We start from the raw sequence: 19034 nt of genomic DNA on the forward strand, positions 1-19034 counted from the left end.
GTCGCTTTTGCTTCTGAATGTAGAGATGTTTGGGGGGGAACATGGTTGTTCATGTCAGAGGTCACAGGAAAATATCTGGATCCCTTTGAGCTAAAAGAAAAGCAACATTAACTCAAAGTCCTTACAGCTAAGGTTTGCAGGGGAGCATCTTCGAATGCAGAACGCATCAAACCCTGAAGCAGAACAGCACGCAGAGTCTTCTTTCTGTTCCTCCTGTCAGCTGTGAACAGGAAACTGTGGTTATAATTCAGAGGCTCACCAAAGCTGTACACCAAAAGGCTGAAAAAATCTTGCTCTGTCTGATGAGGACAGAATTTGGCGTAAACGACATGAAAAACCAGATCCTTAATCGAAGTTTTAGGGTGGTGGTGTAGTAATGTTTCATTGGTACACTTTGGGGCCTTTAAGTAATGTTCAGTCAGCACTAATCATCTAGTTTAATCATTAATTATTTAATCATTAACTACTTTCCTCAACATGATAAGCACTCAAATGGCCTCGACAGTCAACGCATGTCAATCAAACAGAGCACCTTAGAGATATGGTGGAACAGGAGGTTCACATTAGGGGTTTGCAACCAACAAATCTGCAGCGACCGTGTGATCATCATGCCTTAATCCTTATATGCCAGGAAGACTTGGAAGAAAAAGGCGGTCCAATCGAATACTGTCATTGTGTACCGAATAAAATAACTCGCTGCATGTGTGGATTAATTTGAACACAAGAACCAGGGTGTGCTGCATCAGGGTATTTTCAGACCCTTCATTTCATTATTGACAAAAGTTTATTTTTATTCTTCTGCACTAATTTATTTACTTTTTTTAAAAAAGGTGTTATATAAAAAAAAAAAAAAAAAAAAAAAAAAAAAAAACGATACTCGACAGCAGCTCACAGTTCATGCTGCTGTCCTGTGCACTGAGGCTCTCAGGTACATGTACACCCTAAACAGGTTGCCCATCTGTCACTGGGACATTCACACCAATATAACCCATAATTATGTTATAACCTAATAACAATCTAATTCGAGTAGCACTGTTGTGCGTAAGCAGCTCTTTATTGTTTGTTTGATCAGTGAGGATCATTTTAACTAATCTTTGCAACACTGTAGCCATTGGTTACCGATTAATCTGCTGATAATCTCTCCCCTGTTTTACACGAATACCATTATAAAAATGCAGGTAGCCTCAGTCCACCGCTGCAATCAGAATATTTCACAGAATACAGTTACCTGTCTCCCCCCGTCCACAAGTGGCAGCAGGTGGCTCGCCCTCCCTGAGCCTGGTTCTGGGAGGTTTCTTCCTGTTAAAAGGGAGTGTTTTTTCTTACCACTTTCCCCAATGCAAAGTGATTGTTGGGGTTCTCTGTATCATTGCAGGGTCTTTACCTTACAATATAAAGCACCTGAAGGTGACCGCTGTTGTGATTTGGCGCTATACTGAATTGAATTGACTGGTCCAGGTTGGGAGAATCTGATTGGCTCCAAATTTGCATTAAAACTTTACCCACGCATGCTCTGTGTCTTCAGTGTTATGGTTCTGGTGTTGTAGGAGGACAACAACAATATCTTGTGTCAGCAGCCTACTGTGTACACTGTGTACACTACTGTGTGTGTTGTGTTTCTGTTGCATAAAATCCTGTTGCTGTGTTTTCACAGATTTACTCCCACATTACTTTTTCCAGACTTTATTCTTTGGAATATTTCAAGCCAGCGGCGCTATAGGTTAGCTTCAACCCCCAAACCGTCTGAACATCTGTAGGTTTGTGTGTTTTTAACACAGCGTCAGAGGTGCAGTAGGACCCTGGGGTGCGGCTGCAGCAGTGTAACAGTGAGCAGACAGGAGGGAGGAGCCTGAATAGAAACCAAACAACTCTCCACACCCTGTGGCCTCTGGGAAGTTTCTCCGCATTCCTGCAATAGATTCAGACATACACACCTAAAAATTAATAGACAGGAAGCTGGAAGGAACCTGAAGCTGAGGCTGGGTAAGTGTGTGCAGGCTGAGAGTGTGCTGCTCTTTTTCACAACAGCTCATCAGTTGTTGCCTTCATGTCCACTGTTGTGTGTGTGTGTGTGTTTGTGTGTGTGCTGAAACAGGAGTTTGGAGGGGCTACTGCTGTAGGACTGGAGACCAGAACCTCATCATCCCCGCCCTGCCAGGTGCTGTATTTTCCTGACTCATCCTCTGTTTCATCGCTGAATGCTTCTCTGTCACTTTCCGCGCCTGCACAAACATAACTCAGTCACAGGAAGTGCTCTACCGCTTTCAGTTACGTCCTCACTAAGCGTATCTCTTGGTCATTGTGTCTTCAAGTGCAGATTCAGTGAAAACAGAGGAAGCTATTTTTCTTTAAGTGTTGTTAGAGCTGAAATAACCACAGCTTCCACCCAAGAAAATGCAGCATTTGTAGGAAGTTCGTATTTTAAGTGTTCAGCAAGTAACTGAAATTACAGCTAAAGCATGCAGATTTCTGCAAAATGACGTGGTGAGCCTCACATGCAAATCTAAAACCTCCATTACTATACTGGTAGTTGCCATAATGTAATAGCTGATGCATAAACATACGTTAGTAATAAATAAGCTGTTATATTACTGTACTCATCGTGTAAATAATGCATTGTAAAAAGTCTCAGTGGAGTCATGCTCACACTTTTCATATGATAAATAACACGCCTTCATCTTGCCCTGCATTATAAAAAACGCTGCATTTAACTTTATTTATATTAGTTTTGAAGTATATTTTTAGTTAGATACTTTATTGATCACAGGAGGGAAATATTGTGCTACAGCAGCAGGATAATATTTGTGTGCAATATCATGTCTCACACGTGTGTTCACCTGTCACAGAAACAGGAGTTATGATTCAGTTTTATAGAGAATGGTAGGAATGATTTCCTGAAGCATTTGTTACTGTAGGGCTGGATCAGGTGACCCTGAATCCTTCCTTAGTTATGCTGCAATAAGCCTAGGCTGCTGGGGCTGCTGGGAGTTTCCCATGATGCACTGAGTGTTTCTTCTTCACTCACCTTTTTTTTCAGGTGTTATATGGGTATACACACACTCTGCATTTGATCATTAGTTATTATTCGTCTCTGGTTCTCTTCCACAGTATGCTTTTTGTGCTGTCTTCCTCCCCTTGTTCCTGTTAAAAGGGTGTTTTTCCCTCCCACTGTCGCCATAGACATTTCTCAAAACTATGCGGCTTTACTTTAGAGGTTAAGGTTATTTTGCAACTCTTTTCAGACAAATAAAAGTCTCAAGCCATGCTAGCATCTCTGGGAGGCGGTGCAGTGGTTAGACTAGTCACAGCAGGAATATTCCTGGTTTCAACCCTAGCTTGTGCCTTTATTCAATTAAATTAGATTAAATTTTATTTTATTTAAATAGCACCAAATCACAACAACAGTCGCCTCAAGGCGCTTTATACTCTAAGGTAGATCCTACAATAATACATACAGAGAAAAACCCAACAATCAAATGACCCCCTATGAGCAAGCACTTTGGGGACAGTGGGAAGGAAAAACTCCCTTTTAACAGGAAGAAACCTCCAGCAGAACCAGGATCAGGGAGGGGCGGGGTCATCTGCTGCGACCGGTTGGGGTGAGAGGAGGAAGACAGCATAGAAGAGAGCCAGAGATTAATAACAAGTGTAATTCGATGCAGAGAGGTCTATTAACACACAGTGAGTGAAAAAGGTGACTGAAAAGGAAAACTCAATGCATCATGGGAATCCCCGGCAGCCTACGTCTATTGCACCACAACTAAGGGAGGATTCAGGGTCACCTGGTCCAGCCCTAACTATATGCTTTAGCAAAGAGGAAAGTTTGAAGCCTAATCTTGAAAGTAGAGATAGTGTCTGTCTCCTGAATCCAAACTGGAAGCTGGTTCCACAGAAGAGGGGCCTGAAAACTAAAGGCTCTGCCTCCCATTCTACTTTTAAATACTCTAGGGACAACAAGTAGGCCTGCAGTGCGAGAGCGAAGTGCTCTAATAGGGTGATATGGTACTACAAGGTCATTAAGATAAGATGGGGCCTGATTATTTAAGACCTTGTATGTGAGGAGCAGGATTTTGAATTCAATTCTGGATTTAACAGGGAGCCAATGAAGGGAAGCCAAAACAGGAGAAATATGCTCTCTCTTTCTAGTCCCTGTCAGGACTCTTGCTGCAGCATTTTGGATTAACTGAAGGCTTTTCATGGAGTTTTTGGGACTTCATGATAATAATGAATTACAGTAGTCCAGCCTGGAAGTAATAAATGCATGAACTAGTTTTTCAGCATCACTCTTAGACAGGATATTTCTGTGGAGCTCCATAATTAACCTCAGCGTGTGAAGAGGACTCTCCATTAACATGAACGAATTGGAGTCTATTAGATAGATATGATACAAACCACTGCAGTACAGTACCTGTAATACCTACAGCGTGCTCTAATCGCTCTAATAGGATATTATGGTCAACAGTATCGAACGCAGCGCTGAGGTCTAGCAGGACAAGCACAGAGATGAGTCCACTGTCAGAGGCCATAAGAAGATCATTTGTAACCTTCACTAAAGCTGTTTCTGTGCTGTGATGAGCTCTGAAACCTGACTGAAACTCTTCAAATAAGCCATTCCTCTGCAGATGATCTGTTAGCTGTTTGACAACTACTCTTTCAAGGATGTTTGATATGAAAGGAAGGTTGGAGATTGGCCTATAATTAGCTAAGACTGCTGGGTCTAGAGATGGCTTTTTAAGTAAAGGTTTAACTACAGCCACCTTGAAGGCCTGTGGTACATAGCCGATTATTAGAGATAGGTTGATCATATTTAAGATTGAAGCATTAATTAATGGAAGGACTTCTATGAGCAGTTTTGTGGGAATTGGGTCTAAAGATGTGTGGAGTTTGCATGTTCTCCCTGTGTGAGTTTCCATCATGTATTCTGGCTTTCTCCCATTGTCCAGTTATATGTATGGGGTTAATTATAATTCTAAAGTGCCCATGAATGTGAGGTAAATAAAGTTCTGTATGTATGTGTGGTTAAATGTGACTTGTGCAGTCTCTAAAGTGCTTTGAGTGGTCAGTAAGGCTAGTCTGCTCACAGTGACAGTGGCAGTGTTAACACACAGCTAACACAAGTATAGCTGAGGTTGATACAAATGTCATTAGTTGTGTGTGTGTTTAGTCACCAATCACATCTGAAAAATAACTTTTTGACCTTAAATGAAAAGTTGAGGATCATTATCTGTGAGCTGTCTGTAGCTAACCACAGCCTTGTGATCTTTACAGGATGCACATGCTGAAACTTTAACCTGCTGGCTGTTTTTGTTATAAAGTCATTAGGCATTTATCCTCTGGGTACTGTTAATTTTGCTGTGATCACCATGATCAGTCTTCTTTACCTCTGGGGACTGTGAACAGTCTGTCACAGTTGTCACTACTGACCCTTGAGCCACGATGCTAGTGTGAATAAATAAGGGGAATAAGGTGGTGGTGTTAGCACGGAGGGTAACAGTAACAGCACCAGTTAACATACCGTTTTATTATCATTTGTGTCCAGTCTCATCATGAGTAAGGCAGGCGCTGATGAAGGTGGAGCTGGGGGCTGCGGTGACTCAGCCAGACAGCTGGAGGCTAAAGATGAAAAAGGAGGAACGTTGCTGAGCAAACTGCCTGCTGGACCCGGCTGGACCAAAGTTAGCTGCCCCTGCTGCTTCTCAGAGCGGGTGGAGCCGCTGGTTGTGGTGAAGCTTGGCGGGAAAGTCGGCCCCGAGACGAAGCGCTGGCTCATCAAGATGATTGGAGCTCCTCAGAAAGATGGAGGTGAGGACTCAGATATCAGCAACAGCACAGAGCTCACTTCGGTTTCTGCATCGATTGGAAACTCGCTTTCAAAGAAAAAGCATGCGGATCAAACATTTATGAGGATTTCTCTTGTGCCGGGAATGAACATAATAGGAGAATCATTTCCAGGAAACATTGCTACTCTTTAAACATTTGATTGAATTTGCATTTCCAAGCTACATGTCAGATAAATGCAGTTAAATGACTCCTATGAAAATGTCTGACATGGCTGCACAGAAAGCATATGCCAGCCATAACCCATATGTCATATCAGATAAACACACAGACACAAAGAAACTACTCTTTAAGATAATAATATTGATTTTCTTTCACTTCATTATCGTTGTTATGGCAACTGAAGATGTTTGGAGGACTCGTGTGGATGAAAACTGCTCTGTCCACGACGCTTTGCAGTGTTTTGTGTTAAAGCAATGCTATGCAAACTAGAAAAGTTCAGCCCCACATAACACCTTACTGAAATTGTAGCAGGCAGCTATGTATCTGAATGAAAGGATGAACATTCGTGCTTTATGGTGCAGCTAGAAAAACAGAGACACATGTGACGTGCAGGGTTACAAGTGAGCATGCTCCAATGATCCTGACCAATATTTACAAATAGATGTAATGATTAATTTAATCTAACCTGAAATTTTTTGCAGTGCTGTGAAAAAGTGATTGCCCCCTTCCTGATTTCTTATTTTGTTGCATATTTGTCACACTTACATGTTTCAGATCATCAAACCAATTTTATTATTAGACAAGGACGGCCTGAGTAAGTACAAAGTGCAATTTCTAAATTAATTTATTAAACGTTAAAAGCGGCCATGTGTATAAAAGAACTGCCCTCTAAACCCAGTAACTGGTTGTGCCACCCTTGGCAGCGAGAACTTCAACTCAGCATTTGCGATAAATCTTTCAGATTGCTGAAGGAATTTTTGTCCCAGTCTTCAAAAAGCCTAAAAAAAGTTTGCTTTTGTCTCATCAGTCCACAGAATATTTCCTCAAAAGTGTTGGGAATAATCAAGAAGTTTTTTTAAGCAAATGTGAGATGAGCTTTTGGCTTCTTCATGGTCAACACTGCCATCGATGCCATTTTTGCCCAGTGTCTTTCTTATTGTTGAATCATGAACTCTGACCTTAACTGAGGCAAGTGAGGCCTGCATTTCTTTAAATGTTGTTCTGGCTTCTTTTGTGAGTCGTTGATGTGCTCTTGGAGTGATTCTGGTAGGCTGGTCACTCTTGGAAAGGTTTACACTGCTCCAAGTTTCCTTCCTTCCTCCAAGTTCACTGGAGTCCCAAAGCCTTAGAATTGACTCTGTAACCCTTACCAGTGCCTTCGTTTCTCAACTGTTTATTTAGATCGTGGCATGATGCGTTGCTTTTTTAGATCTTTTAGCTCCTTCACTTTGTCAGACAGGTTCTATTTAAATTATTTCTTGATTCAACAGGTCTGGCAGGCCTGGGCGTGGCTAACGAAAGTGTACTCGGCTTTCCAAGAAATGTGGTTAATCACAGATGATTCGTGATTGACTTTTTTTTAAAGAGATTTTTTAGATTTTTTTCTATCAATGAATAAAATCATCATTTAAAAAGTGCATTTTTTATTGACTCAGGTTATCTTAGTGATCTGAAACATGTAAATGTGACAAATATGCAAAAAACTAAGGACGGGGAGGAGATGCTTCTTCGCAGCACTGCACGTTTTAGACTGATTTCTCTCGTTCCTGGGTTGAAGGATGTTTAAAGTTTTTCAGTTCTTTGTCCCTGTTTAACCATCGCTTCACCGTAAACAGGCGCTGCATTACTGGCCCACCCGGGTGAGGACGCCAGCGGTGATATCATCGTGGTCTCGGCCCCCCGCTGCACGTTACTTCGAGCCGCTGAAGAATTGGGTCTTTGTAAGACTTACCGCAGCGGGGACATGGAGGCCTTCTCCTACAATGACAGAGACAACTTTAAAGATTCAGGTGCAGTGGAGGAGCTTTGAGAGAGCACACTTTACATGGTTAAACAAGACATTAGGAAATACCCCGTAGAGCTTAGGGAGACTTATTAGAGCACTGTATCCCAGAATGATTTAGGAATATGCACGATTATTTATTTTGCATGAATTTCCTCTCTAACAGTAGCATCCTGATCATAAAATGACTTGCACAAACACTCTGGCAGGTGTTCACAGTACAAAGACCAGTCCTGTGTTCTTTCATTACTTGTGTGGGTTCAAAGAGCATTCGAACAGTTCAGTGAGCTTCTTACTACTGTGCTCACTTTGAGCTCCTTATTTTTCTTCGTGGATTCCACTACAGTAGCTTTGTATGATCCACAGCTCAAAATAATCCTCATTTGTCTGCTGTTGCGTCTTGATGTAGCGCTTTCACTTCATCAAGCAGCAAGCAGTTTCAGTTCCTCAGTTTGACAAAGCTGTAACACATGACAGAAAGTCAGGAAAAGCATCACGAGCAAACGTTGAAGCGATTCGGACTGATTTTTGAGAATGCTGATGCAAAGGATAATAATGAAAAACATTCACCAGTCTACTTGAACCAGCTGAACCATTAGAAAACACTGGGTTATTGTGAAAAGGCCAGCTAATGCATTTTTTGGATGTTTTAGCAGGACAGCGAGGGCTTAACCCTCAGTATCTGATGTTACACTCTGAGCGTGACCTTTTGCACAAATCTGCTGTACCTGCTTAGATTGATCTTATATAACACCTTTAAAATTTTGTTAAACTGTGCACTCACTGTGCAAAATAAATGTGGGATTCCATTAAAATCTTCAGTATTTGACCTTTAAACGTTTCTTGGGGTCAAGGAAAAAAAAGATTAATCTCTGTGTGTGCCTGTTTAATGCATCTCTGTTCATGTGTGTGACAGATAACATGGAGGCGTTTCTGACGCTGGCGGAGCGACAGTACATAGTGAAGTATGAGCTGGATGGACTGCGGGCGCAGAAGGACCTGAGGATACCCGGCCTGCCTGAGAGCCGCATGCTGCAAAAAAGAGACAACATCTGTGAGTGCGGACTCGCTGTGTGTTTGTGCGTTTTCAGATGCCATGTTTTCAGTGTGAAGAAACAGGATCCACTTGTGTGTTCAGTCATTTCTTTAAATCGTTTATCATCGCGTGGTGCGTTTGCTAGGATCCCCTTCCAGCTGTGGGTTAATACAGCTGCAACCCTACAAAGGTTTATGGATTTTCAGGGTTATCGTGACTTAATTTGTGGCTGGTCTAATAATTACTTTAGTTTGTAATGAACATCATTTTTGCTTGGGAACTACTTTTAGCTGCGGCTTTATGTGCAGTTATTCTTCTTTGGTTTGTGGGACTGGCATATGAATGGCAAAGTGTCTTGCTGATCTGAACTGCTTCCCTCAGATGTGCTTATATGTACTGTATACGTACAGTTTAGGGATTATGATTATTATTAAGTTTTCAAGTCACCCTGGGTTGAAGAGATTCGATATGATGACACTGAGTGCTGTTGCAGGGCAGAAGCTATCCTCAGCCGGTGTTGTCGTGGACACGTTTCCCCTCCACAACCGAAAAAAACTGAAGGACCTCGGTGAAGCCTGGTACTCGGGGAATCAGCTGGCTCAGCCACTTGGTGGGTGGAAATACAACACACTGCTTTTACACTTGCATGCAGTTTTGTTCATTCAAATAGCCGTAAAAATCTTACATTACATGCATTTGTCACTCCTGGAAGGTACTATGATTCATAATCGATGGCTGCGTGGATGTGCTCACACCAGATATCTCTGTCTAACTTATTTAGATTCAGTCAATGACTATTTTGGAAGCGCTGTGGCGTTTTACTTCAGCTTCCTTGATTTCTACACCTGGTCTCTGCTCACACCTGCAATACTGGGCCTGACCATCTCATACTTCTCAGGTAGGTGTGTGGATTTATCCACATATAACATGCTTATATTCTACTGAGACAGGATATGTACATATTACTGTAAGCATGATTTAAGTTAATATTTCAGTACAGGCCAATTTAAATATATAACTACGGGTCATTTATAATATATAATATTATATATGTACATACAGACTCAAATATATACACGCACCTTCAATAATATTTGGTTAGCAAGTTGGTCTTCAACCACACACTTGTGGTAGCCATCAAGAAGCTTCTACCATAATTTGGGCTGGATGTTTGACCACTTATCTTGGTAGAGTTCATTTAAAATTGGTTTTAATTTTAATTATTTAATTATTATTATTTTTCTTTTTATTTTAAAATATTTTCTAATTTTCAAATTAATTTTATAATTTAATTTTATTTATTTGTTTGTTTTTTATCCATTCCGATGTGTGCTTGGGGTGGTTGTCCTGTTGGAACACCCAATTGTGTCCAAGTTCGACCATATAGCTGTTGATTTTGAAGAATTTGGAGGTCATCCCAATTCTTTCTCCAAAAGTTGATTCTGTTCATCTGGACGTAGCGTTTTGTGGGAGAAACGTTTTGTCACTCATCCAAGTGACTTCTTCAGTCTCAGCTGACTGCAGGTTTTCCCAATCTTATAAACAGTATATTTGCATAATGACTGAAACCAGCCCACTGAAGGAACAATGGGCTGGGAGGTCAGTTCCTTCATCATAATTATGCAAACTCTCATGACCATTGATCAACAATCACTGATCAAAGCCCACTGATCAATGGCCATGAGTACCATTCACAGAGAGTTGGGGAATGGCTGCAATCACAGCATTGTAAGATGGTGACAGATGTACCCTTAGGCCCCCTCCTCGATTCAGAGATGGTCTTTCCCTTTTCACGTAAATGGCCTCCTTGACTCCGCGCTCAAACCAGCGTTCCTCCCTGTCCAGGATGTGTACATCCTCATCCTTGAAAGAGTGTCCACTGACCTGTAGGTGTAAATAAACTGCAGAGTCCTGGCCTGACGAGGTAGCTCTTCTGTGTTGTGCCATCGTCTTAGCCAGAGGTTGTTTGGTTTCCCCGACGTATAAATCCTGGCAATCCTCCTGGCACTTAACAGCGTACACTATGTTACTCTGTTTGTGTCGGGGGACCCGATACTTGGGGTGGACCAATTTTTGGCGCAGCGTATTTTGGGGTTTAAAAGCCACAGAGACCCGGTGTTTAGAAAAAATGCGTCTCAACTGCTCCGATACTCCTGACACATATGGGATCACTACAGGTTTTCGCTTGGGCAGCAGTTGTCCTTCTCTCCTCGATCGGCTGGAGCTTTCTTTTGGCGCCTTCCCAGCTTTGACAAAAGTCCAGCTGGGATAACCACATTTACTCAGGGGCTTCTTGATGTGCTGTCCTTCTGCCTCCCTGCCCGCTGTGTCAGTGGGGATGGTGTTCGCTCTGTGTTGAAGCGTCCTGATGACACCCAATGTATGCTCCAGTGGATGATGAGAGTCAAACCTTAAATACTGATCCGTATGCGTAGGTTTACGGTACACATCAGCTTTTCATATCCTCCCTGGTGAATTTGATGTGTCGGTCCACCGAGTTAATGTGATCCGTGAAATGTGGTACGTCCTGAGATTTGATTTTCACCCAGGTGTCATCCACATATCTGAACCATACTCATGACTTGGTGGTGTTCCAGGGTAGGATAACAAAGCCCTCTTTTCCACTTCTTCCATGTACAAATTGGCCACGATGGGTGAAACTGGGGAACCCATGGCACACCCATGTTTCTGCCATGTTTCTCTTTGAGCGCGGAGTCAAGGAGGCCATTTACGTGAAAAGGGAAAGACCATCTCTGAATCGAGGAGGGGGCCTAAGGGTACATCTTTCATACAATGCTGTGATTGCAGTGTTTGAATGTATATATGAGCCTGTATGTATGAGAAAAAAATAAATTCAAACTTGTGTATCCAATTCTTGTTTTTTAAAGTCATTAAAGATTTGAGCTGTATTGAAAAAGAGCAGTTCAAAGGAAAGATTAAAATCTCCAGATTAGCAGAACATACGTGCTCATAAACCTCTAACTATAACTTTATATAATGGGCCACTTATAATATATGATATACATTTCTTCTTTTTGAGTAATAGAGAGAAACTGTCCAAAATAAAGGACTTTATCTACTATAAAAGAGGTTTCTTCAGTTCTAAAATCAAATGGTGGAGAATCAATGCCCAGGTGGGCGTTGTCCCTTAAGAGGTTTGTTGACCTATTAATCATGTGACTTGTCACTGGAGCGAAGGTGTGAAAAAGGCATGAGTCATTAACAGCAGCGGTTTCGGGTGAAGTCGCTGTGAAACCGTGCTTCACCCTGTCGTGTTACCATTTGGTTTTAGTACTGAAGAAGCCTCTTAGATGAGCTGTGAAACGTCTTCATGAAAGTTCAAGAAGTCCAGTTGCTTCCGTTTCAAGCTCCTTAGACTACCATGAGAACCTAACACAGACAAAACAGTTACGTATGCAGTTCCCACGGCCAGTAATTAAACACAAAGCACAGTGGCAGACCCTTTTTACTACATTTTTTTCTTTTGTTGGAAGTTTGTATTAATATTTCATAGAAACATGTCAAGATGAGAGTTTACCTTTTTAGGAATTATTTCAGAAACCAGCTGTGGAAGTTTTATGGTGATTTTTAGTAGTTGTATTTATAAATTGTAGTTTTCAGGTAAGAAATATGCTATTTTACCATATACAGTATAAAATACTGTGCTGTGCTTCAAAGAAGACAACACCTACACAGAATTGTCTTTTGTTCCTACCCTCATCCCCCTGAGCCTGATTCTGCCCGAGGTTACTTCCTGTTAAAAGGGGTTTTTCCTTCCCACTGTCACTGGAGTGACTTGAATTGACTTAAATTAATTGTAAAATACAACTAATGCTCAAAGTAAATGTTTTCTGTAAGAAGAAGTGAACTTATATGAATTGGAAACAGTCTGAAGCAGGACTGTTGTTGGCTTTTTCCCACCTTTTCATTAAAGTCCTATCTTCTCCCACAAAGACCAGTGATTCCAGACTGTGATTAAATCCAGTTATTAAACATGAGATGCCCGCGTTGTATGGATTTCACTAACAGGACACAAAACTCTTCCTGCCGTCACAGGTGAGGCTCAGAAGGAAATGGTGGATTCGGTCTCGGGATCAAAGGTCATAATTAATGACGATGACTCAGGACCGATGATCAGCGGCCACATGCTTCAGGCGATGTTCAGCATGATCTGGTCCACGGTGTTCATGGAGCTGTGGAAACGTCGGAGCTCCTCGTTGTCGTACCGCTGGGGGACCATGAACCTCGCAGAGCGTTTTGCAGAGCCCCGGCCCAATTTCCATGGTGACCTCGGGGTAAACCCCGTTACAGGTCGCATGGAGCCTCTTTTCCCTGAATGGAAGAGAGACCTGCGTATGGTGCTGGTGTCCGTCCCAGTAGTGGGGCTGTTTCTAGGTAGGTGCAGAAACATTTTCTGCTCTATTTTCTCTGATTCTGCAAAGATTTAGCAGTAAAACATGAAATACCTGTCCCGCCTCCTCCTGCAGGGCTGGTGGTACTCGGTATGATGTGTTTCTACTGGGGGGAGGCCCAGGTGAAACAGCTACACAAAGACTGGGACTCCCTGCTGTCTCAGGCTTTGCTCTACATACCCTCAGTGCTTCACATCGTTTACACAAACATGCTAGGAAATGTTTACAGGAACGTAGCGCAGAGTCTGACTGAATATGGTGAGTGAGACTGAACCGCAGGGAGAATCCAGACCCATGAGTTTGTTAATGCAGTGGAAATATTTCTCATTTGAACCGTATGTGTGTTGGCAATTTTTAGGATAGAAATCCTGCACATTTAATGAAATGCTTTTACTGCGTCCCTCTAGAGAACCACAGAGAGGAGTCAGCCTTCGAGAACCATCTGACAGCCAAGATTTTGGTGGTTAGTTCCTGCTTTCCTCTCCTTTTGAGCCATTATCTTATAAAGTGCAGGGTGTCCTCTTTGACAGGTTCTCCTTTCTTCCTTCAGTTCACCTTCTTCAACAATTTTGCCGTGCTCTTCCACATTGCCTTCTTCAAGCAGGATGTGCCCCTGCTTCGTAAGGTAACCTACGTCTTGTGCATTTTATGGTAGAAGCCAAAAGATTTAAAATTGTCCTTCCATAAGATTTGTGAACCTTCATGACAGTTTCCTTTTAAAAAAAAGGTGCAATAACACAGGACAACCTGCCAGATCATGATCATCACCTGTGCTGATTGCCTCATTTGTGTTAGTTTCTAGCTCCGCCCACCTGTTTTGTAATAAAATCTTTCTGTTGAACATTATATATTTTGTACAGCTATTTCAGTGTCTGCTAAACAGACCAATTTAACAGAGAATAGTGATGCATTCATAAAGAGAAGATTAAAAAAGAAACAGTTGCAGAAATCAAATGTTTCCGCATCTGGAGAGAAAAATCTGATTTTTTTCTTAAAAAGACAATTTAAGTTTCATCTTGGACGCATGGTTTTCGGTGGAAGTGTTAAATAATAAATTCCGATCAATAAAGACAGCTAAATATTTATATGATCAGTTTTATTCCCTCGAGCAGCTTTTATCTGTCAAAGTTTAGATGATAACTGTTTTAAAAATGACATGAAAGCAGACTGTGTAAATAAACTGAAAGAGATAAGCAAGCTATAACTGCAAAAAAAAAATGATTCTATATAGAAAGAAGGGCAGTGGTCCTAATATGAAGCTCTGGGGAACTCCTTTAGATAATCAGTAGAAAAGTGGAAGAAGTAAAGGATGGCAGAATTATATTCCTTGTTTTACTTTCTTTAGCGCCTGGCGTCTTTGTTGATCGTGAGTCAGCTGGTTAACCAGGTGACAGAAGTGGTTATACCTTTCCTGGTGGACAGATTCATCAGCGCCCCCCACAGGACAGAGAGTGAAGATGACCCTCAGGAGGACAAATTCCGGAACCAGAGAACCCTGCCTGTTTTTCCTGTGAGGATATAGAAAACATTAGGCATGCACTGATAGGGTGAAATATTTAAAATATAATCTGGCCAATAGCAACTAAAAATTTTTCAGGCCAGTATCAGTGAATAAAGCCAATAAATACATAACATAAAATTATAAAACACAGTTTGATCATAATACAGTGAGAGTGATAGCTTCCTGTGGTGTCCCAGGGCCTGTTTGCAGAATATATAGAGCTCTTGGTGCAGTTTGGGTATTTGAGTCTTTTCTCCTGCGTGTATCCTCTGACGGCTGTGCTGCTGCTCATCAACAACATAACGGAGATCCGATCGGACGCCTATAAGATCTGCAACCTCTTCCGCAAGCCCTTCTCCCCTCCTGTGGCTAACATGGGCGTGTGGCAGGTCAGCAGGTCAGAACCTTTGTCACGCTTGGCCCGTTTATGAGCAAACAGTTCACGTTGTTGTCTCGTGTCCCAGGTTGCTTTCGAGGTCCTGAGTTTTGTCTCCGTTATTTCTAATTGCTGGTTACTGCTGCTGTCACCACGGTTGCAAGAGCTGTGTCGGGAGGGCGGCCTGACCAGCACGAACGTCCTGCTGTTGGCTGTTTTGGGGGAGGTAAGAAGAGAACTAGACAGCTAATCAAATACATTTCTGTGTATACCCCTGACATGTTTACCTTCGTGTGTGTTTGCAGCACGTGCTGATCTTAATCAAGTTTATTATGGCAGCCCTGATTCCCGATGAACCCGACTGGATCAGGAAGAAGAGAGAGCAAATGGAGTACACATCCATGCAGGCCCTGAAAGAACAGGTTAACGCCATCTCCACCGACTTCATTGTCTAGCATTTTGGTGCACTCCTTCATCCGTATGACATAATTTCGTTGTTTTTCCCCCCTCAGAAGCTGCAGCCTGAAGTGTCCTAGCTGTGTTTCAAGGTTGATGAGATGGTGCTTGATGTCATTGGAGGCCACCATCTTTAGCGTTGTGTGGAACCCAGCAGGAGAAAAGTAGTGGATCTCCAGTGGGTCCACGATGCTTACTGCTGTGCCCCTGTGTGATCCCAAAGTGTTTCTGCAGCTCTTTTCTCACTGATTAAGCCAATGCTTCTGCGATGTGGACACTTTGAAATGCAGCTTCATAATATCCGTACACTCCAAGTGCAATTGAAACAGCAGCTAAATAGTTTATCAGACAGCATAGACAATGTAACTGTTACACTGCAGGTGAAGGCCAAAGGTATTTTTTGCAGAAACCCTCTATAAAATGTAATTAAAACTTTCGCCACAAGGTGGCAGCGATTTATAAGAAAATTTCAGAGTAGTTGTCCAGCCCGACCAGCTTCTTTACCGTTGCTATCTTAAAATTTGACTCCTAATTAATCTAATGTTTTTATTTTTTTAAAGCATGGCCTGTTCTTTTCTAGTTACCAAAATAAGTGGGCAAGTAAGATAGTAACACAAACTGTGTGAATGTTGAGCTAACTCTAGCTTGAATAATTGGATGACACACTAACTCACTGCACCATCTTGTGGTTCAAAGTGGTATTACAATTGAGCGCAGCAAAGCCTAAATTTCACTTTATTTGATATCTCTTCATCGTGATACATATACACAGGGGTTTAAGTGGGCTGGATCGATCCAGAGTGGCATTCTAGCACCTTCAGTTAATGAGTAATGAAATCTAATAGGCAGGTTACTACTGAAATAAGTTAATTTTTAATGTGCTGCAGCCTAGTGCTGCTTTTAGTAATGGGATGGAGACAGATCCCAAAACCTGGTTACACACATCCCTTTCTCTTTCTCATACCATTCATGGTGCGTTCATGGTCCAGATGCAAAGTTGTGGTCACAGTACTTAGATTACATTAAAAGTAATGATTTGTAAGTGGCAGGTAATTTTAAAGCAAACACACAAACTGTTTCTGTGCACTTTGTCACAAAATCAGTCTGTGAGCTAAATTTACAGCTGCTCTATTTCTCACGGGGGGAATTTTGTTTTTTAATGTGCGACACTGAGAGATTGAGAAAGATGTAAGAAAGAGAGGAAAGGAGAGGAAGGCGAGATTGTTTTCAAATGTAACCACTGCTCAGCAAGTGACATTTTATAGAGTGGAAATTGAAGTCGTACATGTAATGTCTTCATTCATTTGAGAGATTTTTAGGGTTTTTTTTACATGATGTTTTGCTGCATTATGTTTTTGTGAAACATGTTGCAAAACAAATTGAAGTATAATAATTTTGTAATTCAAAAGTTGCAGGCGGCTTAGTGCAGGGTAAACTGGTTGGGTTTATGTAATGTGCAGTATAAAAGTGTGCAGTGATGTTGGGCTGGTTACATCTAGGTTACTGTTATTAGTTTACATCAAGGGTAGCAGATATCAGTTGATATTTAAGATGATGATGTTGAACTTTACCTCTTAGCTTTATAATGTGTCGGGGTTGGAAATCAGCCGTATAGCTTATGTAACATCTAACTTGTTGAATTCAGATGGATAAAACCACAATGAGCAGGGAATATCAGAATAGCAGCACAGGACAAAAAAATCTACTGGGACTCACAAGGCAGAATATTATACAACTTATTTCTAATTAAGTCGTTCTTTTTCCCTATGCTGCACTTGATCTTAGGGTTCCCACATCTGCTAAATCCCACTTTAACTCCAGCATACCCATGGACATATAACATCATAGTCTGTTTACACTTTTAATTATTTTTTAAAGGTTTTAAATTCTTTTTAAATTGTTGTATTTTACAAATAGACTACAGTAAAGCGGGTTTTTTAAAGGATAATGTATACAGCATGTATAATCAATATTTGAGAAAGGCCACTAGCAATTCTAAAGATGGGCAGTACACTTAAAAATATTTTCCATGGTTTTCTCTCTGGGGTCTTTTTCTTCTCACTGCTGCCACCTGGTGGTAAGGTGCAGTTCGGGATTCATAGTTTGTGACGGTATCTTCAATGGCGTAAATATCAAAAACCAACAACTGTCCATGAAAAGTTAGCCTTTAAAGCTGCTTGAATCAATACTTTGCATACATGCATGTCTACATGCATGATTTAAATGCTCATCCATGTTTACAGTCCTCTCAAGGCACAATTCTAAATAGATGCTAATGCCACTGTGTGCTTGCTGGATGGGAAACATTTTTTGTGCTGACACCAAAAATTGATTATTGCAGCTTTTAAAACCTCCAGCTTGAACTTACAGCTTGTATTTTTAGGAGTGATGACAGGTGAGTTTAGTGAGTATTGGAAACGAAAAAGCAAAAAACAGTGGTGTACTTTACCCAGTTTTTTATGAATAAGCTGCAGTAATGAGTTTGTCATCCAATATTTTGCTAAATGTACTTTTATGCAAAGGACCAAACAATAGGAAATACTTTGGATACTCCCTTGAAGATACTGTCAACATGACAACTATAATAGCTACTTTCAACTGTTTTCTTGTCATAAGGGGTTACCACAGCAGCTATCTTCACAGCTGATCTCACAGTTTTACACCACATGCACTTCCTGACATTTAGCATGAGCTAAATAGAGTAAACTGTGTGCCAATGTTTGCACTGAAAGCAGTTAGGAGCAACCAAAGGATCGCTATGTGCTTTGCTTTTAGAAATGCGTTATTTTTGTATGTGTGGGTTTTTTACTTGCTTGTTGAAACCTTGTAGTCTGTATCACTATACGAGTGTTATTGCACTGTTTAGTGCAGGTTGATCTGAGATATTATGAGAAATGTGCAGAATGTGAAGCCACTGGGGGAAGCCCACCATCCCCTCCGCACATGCTGAACAGTGGTGTCTTGTTCTTAGATAAGTTATTGTATTATTTTTAGGCGTTAGTAGTCTTTTCTGCCACCAGGGGGCACCACACACATTTTCATTTTACCTACATGCAGCTTTTCAAAAGCCTGGTGCCTGCTGAAGGACTGATTCAGCAAAGGTGCTGATAAATGGTGAGACTTCCTCAAGAGGCTGCAGGTGCACATGTGCAATCCTGACACTAATCGTACCTGTGTGTGTTTGTGTGTGTGTGAAGTGGTCACAAGTTAATGAAAAGAAACTTTTAGACAAGGATCGGGGTTTCAGCTCTGACCACAGCATTTGCTGTCTGTCTCAATAAACTGACAGAAGAAATAACTTGTTGTGAAGTTCTTGTATTTGATTATATTGATCACCAGAAGACTAACGGACAACAATCTGGGCTCATTTGTGCAGTTTTTTTCCTTGTTCCTTTTTCTGGATTGTTTAGAACTAAACAAAATAATGGAAATATTTGATAGATACAATCATACTCTTGCAAGAAAAAGCA

General features: G+C 41.3%; 1 protein-coding gene across 1 annotated transcript; it reads left to right on the top strand.

The window, feature by feature from the left end:
- The first annotated feature begins 1841 nt into the window (after positions 1-1841).
- On the top strand, positions 1842-18921 carry ano10b (anoctamin 10b). The gene is made up of 16 exons (XM_031734206.2): positions 1842-1983; positions 2096-2158; positions 5540-5802; positions 7617-7790; positions 8700-8837; positions 9313-9429; positions 9601-9717; positions 12876-13214; positions 13307-13489; positions 13639-13694; positions 13782-13856; positions 14577-14741; positions 14930-15121; positions 15197-15334; positions 15414-15530; positions 15621-18921. Exons 3-16 carry the CDS (start codon positions 5547-5549, stop codon positions 15642-15644), a joined length of 2091 nt encoding a protein of 696 aa, XP_031590066.1. The 5' UTR covers positions 1842-1983; positions 2096-2158; positions 5540-5546; the 3' UTR covers positions 15645-18921.
- Positions 18922-19034: the final 113 nt, after the last annotated feature.

Source organism: Oreochromis aureus, linkage group 7 (assembly GCF_013358895.1).
Source record: "Oreochromis aureus strain Israel breed Guangdong linkage group 7, ZZ_aureus, whole genome shotgun sequence".
In the NCBI taxonomy this organism is placed as follows: domain Eukaryota; kingdom Metazoa; phylum Chordata; class Actinopteri; order Cichliformes; family Cichlidae; genus Oreochromis; species Oreochromis aureus.